General features: G+C 37.0%; 1 protein-coding gene across 1 annotated transcript; it reads left to right on the forward strand.

Moving 5' to 3' along the window:
- Positions 1–710: 710 nt before the first annotated feature.
- Positions 711–2311, forward strand: LOC107578336 (zinc finger protein 525-like; the record flags this gene model as incomplete). The annotated part of the gene is made up of 2 exons (XM_016264305.1): positions 711–736; positions 1492–2311. Coding segments are annotated over 2 exons (846 nt in total), but the record flags the coding sequence as incomplete, so codon positions are not given.
- Positions 2312–2974: the final 663 nt, after the last annotated feature.

Raw genomic sequence — 2974 nt, forward strand, 5'->3', positions numbered from 1 at the left:
TACTGTAAATATATCAGAACTTAATTTTTGATTAGTAATATGCATTGCTAAGAACTTCATTTGGACAACTTTAAAGATGATTTTCTCAATATTTAGATTTTTTTGCACCCTCAGATTCCAGATTTTCAAATAGTTGTATCTCAGCCAAATATTGTCATATCATAACAAACCACACATCAATGGAAAGATTATTTATTCAGCGTATAAATCTTTATTTCACAAAATTAACCCTTATGACTGGTTTTGTGCTCCAGGGTCACATGTGTGATTGCAGTGTTACTGAATGAGCATTTTAAACTGATGTGCTCTTTGTGTCGACGCTGTTACTTTTAATATAATAATATGAGGATTTACAAAAAGACCACAACACTTTGTATTTTTAAGGCTCTGGACTCTTTAGGAACTCTCTCTGGAGGACATCTGCTTTACTTATATTAATGCTTAAATGTGTAAATTAGTTAAAAATAAGTAAACTGATTTATTGTTTATTTTGGCAAATCTGCTTCTTCCACACAGAAATTAATGTTCAGTGAAGCCCCTCACAACAATCACACATTCATCAATTCACCAATAAATGCTGGAATATCCCCATCAGTTAACAAGTGAAGACGAGCATCTAATCATCAGGAAGAGCTGAAATCTGCAAAGACTGAGTTTATTAAAGAGGACAGAGAGAAGATGAGCGATCCAGAACCCTGCAGAATCAAACACACTGAAGATACTGAAGAACAAACAGGTTGGTCTTCATTCTTCTTCATTAATAATGCTGACGATTATACAGTTTCAAGTAGTTTTAGATTCTGTTACTTGTAATTGGAAATATCTTATAATAGCTCTGCAGTAATATAGCTAAATAATCGGTGTTGCCAAGTCTCCGGTTTTCCCGTGGAACTGGGCTACTTTAACACTGTTGCTGCAGTTTGCTTTTCATGTCCGCGGGTTGAAGCGACCCCAATAACGGGATATTTAGCCCCTGGAATGCGAATTTTTCTGGAGGATCCCCAGCGAAAAACATGTATTTTACCGCCCGGAATGCGATTCTTACCGGGGAACCCCCCTCGAAATGCGATTGGGTAGTTTTGAGTAGCAATTTGGCGTTTTTTGTTGAGAAAACCTGGCAAACCTGTAAATAATCAAATAATAAGGGACACTTTCTGTAAACTGGGTACTTTTATTTGCAACAAAATTAATTGTTAGATAATTGTGTTGTTGATCAAACACATTTAAAAGTTCTTCCTACAGAAACATGGGATATGTGCCTATAATGTTTTAAAAATCATAATTTGAAGATCAATATACCTCATTAATGGAAACGTACATATACATATATATATATAAAATGTACTAGATGTATTTATAAAACTTCATCAAAATTATCAAAATATTGTATAGCACTTGTCTACTTTCCGCTGTTACATCAGGGTTCAATTTGATGTCTTTTCACTTTTTAATGAGTTACTGACAAAGGAACTGTTTTTGCTTTTATTTCAGAGTTGACTGAAGAAAATGAGGACAATGAAGAATTGAGTAAAGTTGAGGAGAAAAATCACTTCAGAACTGGAAAAAAACCTTTGAGCTGCTCTCAAACTCAGAAAGTTTTAAAGAAAAGAAGAGCCAAGAAATCTTTCACCTGCACTCAGTGTGGAAAGAGATGGACATGCAAATATAGTCTTGATGTTCACGTAAGAATTCATACTGGAGAGAAACCTTATAAGTGTTCACACTGTGACAAGAGATTCAGTCAGTCAGGAGACCTAAAAACACATGAGATGATCCACACTGGAGAGAAACCGCACACATGTGATCAGTGCGGGAAGAGTTTCGCACGAAAAGGAGATTTTACGGGGCATATGAGAGTTCATTCTGGAGAGAAACCTTACACTTGTGATCAGTGCGGGAAGAGATTCTCACAATCAGCACTTCTTAAGAAACACATGAACATCCACACTGGAGAGAAGCGGCACACATGTGATCAATGCGGCAAAACATTTTTGTGGGTTTCAGTCCTGAAGCAGCACCTGAGAGTTCATACAAAGGAGAAGCCACATTCATGTCATTTATGTGGAAAGAGTTTTTCATTACTACAAAGTTTGAAAGAACATCAGAAAATACATTCTGCTGTGAGAGAGTACATGTGCTTTGAGTGTGAGAAGACTTTTACTTCAGCGAGCCGTTTAAAACAACATGAGAGGATTCACACTGGAGAGAAACCTTACAAGTGTTCACACTGTGACAAGAGATTCAGTCAGTCAGGAGCCCTGAAAACACATGAGAGGATCCACACTGGAGAGAAACTGTTCAAGTGTTCACAGTGTGACAAGAGATTCATTCAGTCATCAACTCTGAAAACACATGAGAGGATCCACACTGGAGAGAAACCATATCAATGCACTGCATGTGGGAAGCATTTCAATCAATCTTCTGCTCTACACAGACATACAAAAAACTATCACAGTAAGTAGATCATCTTCAGATCTTTCAGACCTGATGCTGCCTCCTCACCAAATGTGACACAATAATGCATCAAGCAATAAAATATTATCTGGATAAATCTGTCATAACAAGTGACAATGCAAAGAGACATTATCTAAAGTTTTCAGTGAATAAAGTTCATCATCATCTTCAAAACCAGCAGATTCAATATCATATGATATGATATGATAGACTTTATTAATCCCACACTGGGGAAATTCACTTGTTACGGCATACTCCACAAGACCAACCACAATACAATAAACAAAGAAAACATACTAAAAACAAACAGCCATACTACACAATATTGTTATTGCAATTAAACAGTCTAACTGCTGTTGGAAGGAAGGACCTGCGATAGCGCTCCTTCTTACACAGTGGATGTACCAGTCTATTGCTGAAGGAACTACTCGAGGACAACACAAACTCATGCAAAGGGTGAGAGATGTTATTGATAATGGACTTCAACTTAGACAGCATTCACCTCTCCCCCCCCTCCTCG

Source organism: Sinocyclocheilus grahami, unplaced genomic scaffold (assembly GCF_001515645.1).
Source record: "Sinocyclocheilus grahami isolate Dianchi unplaced genomic scaffold, SAMN03320097.WGS_v1.1 scaffold9786.1, whole genome shotgun sequence".
Lineage (NCBI taxonomy): Eukaryota > Metazoa > Chordata > Actinopteri > Cypriniformes > Cyprinidae > Sinocyclocheilus > Sinocyclocheilus grahami.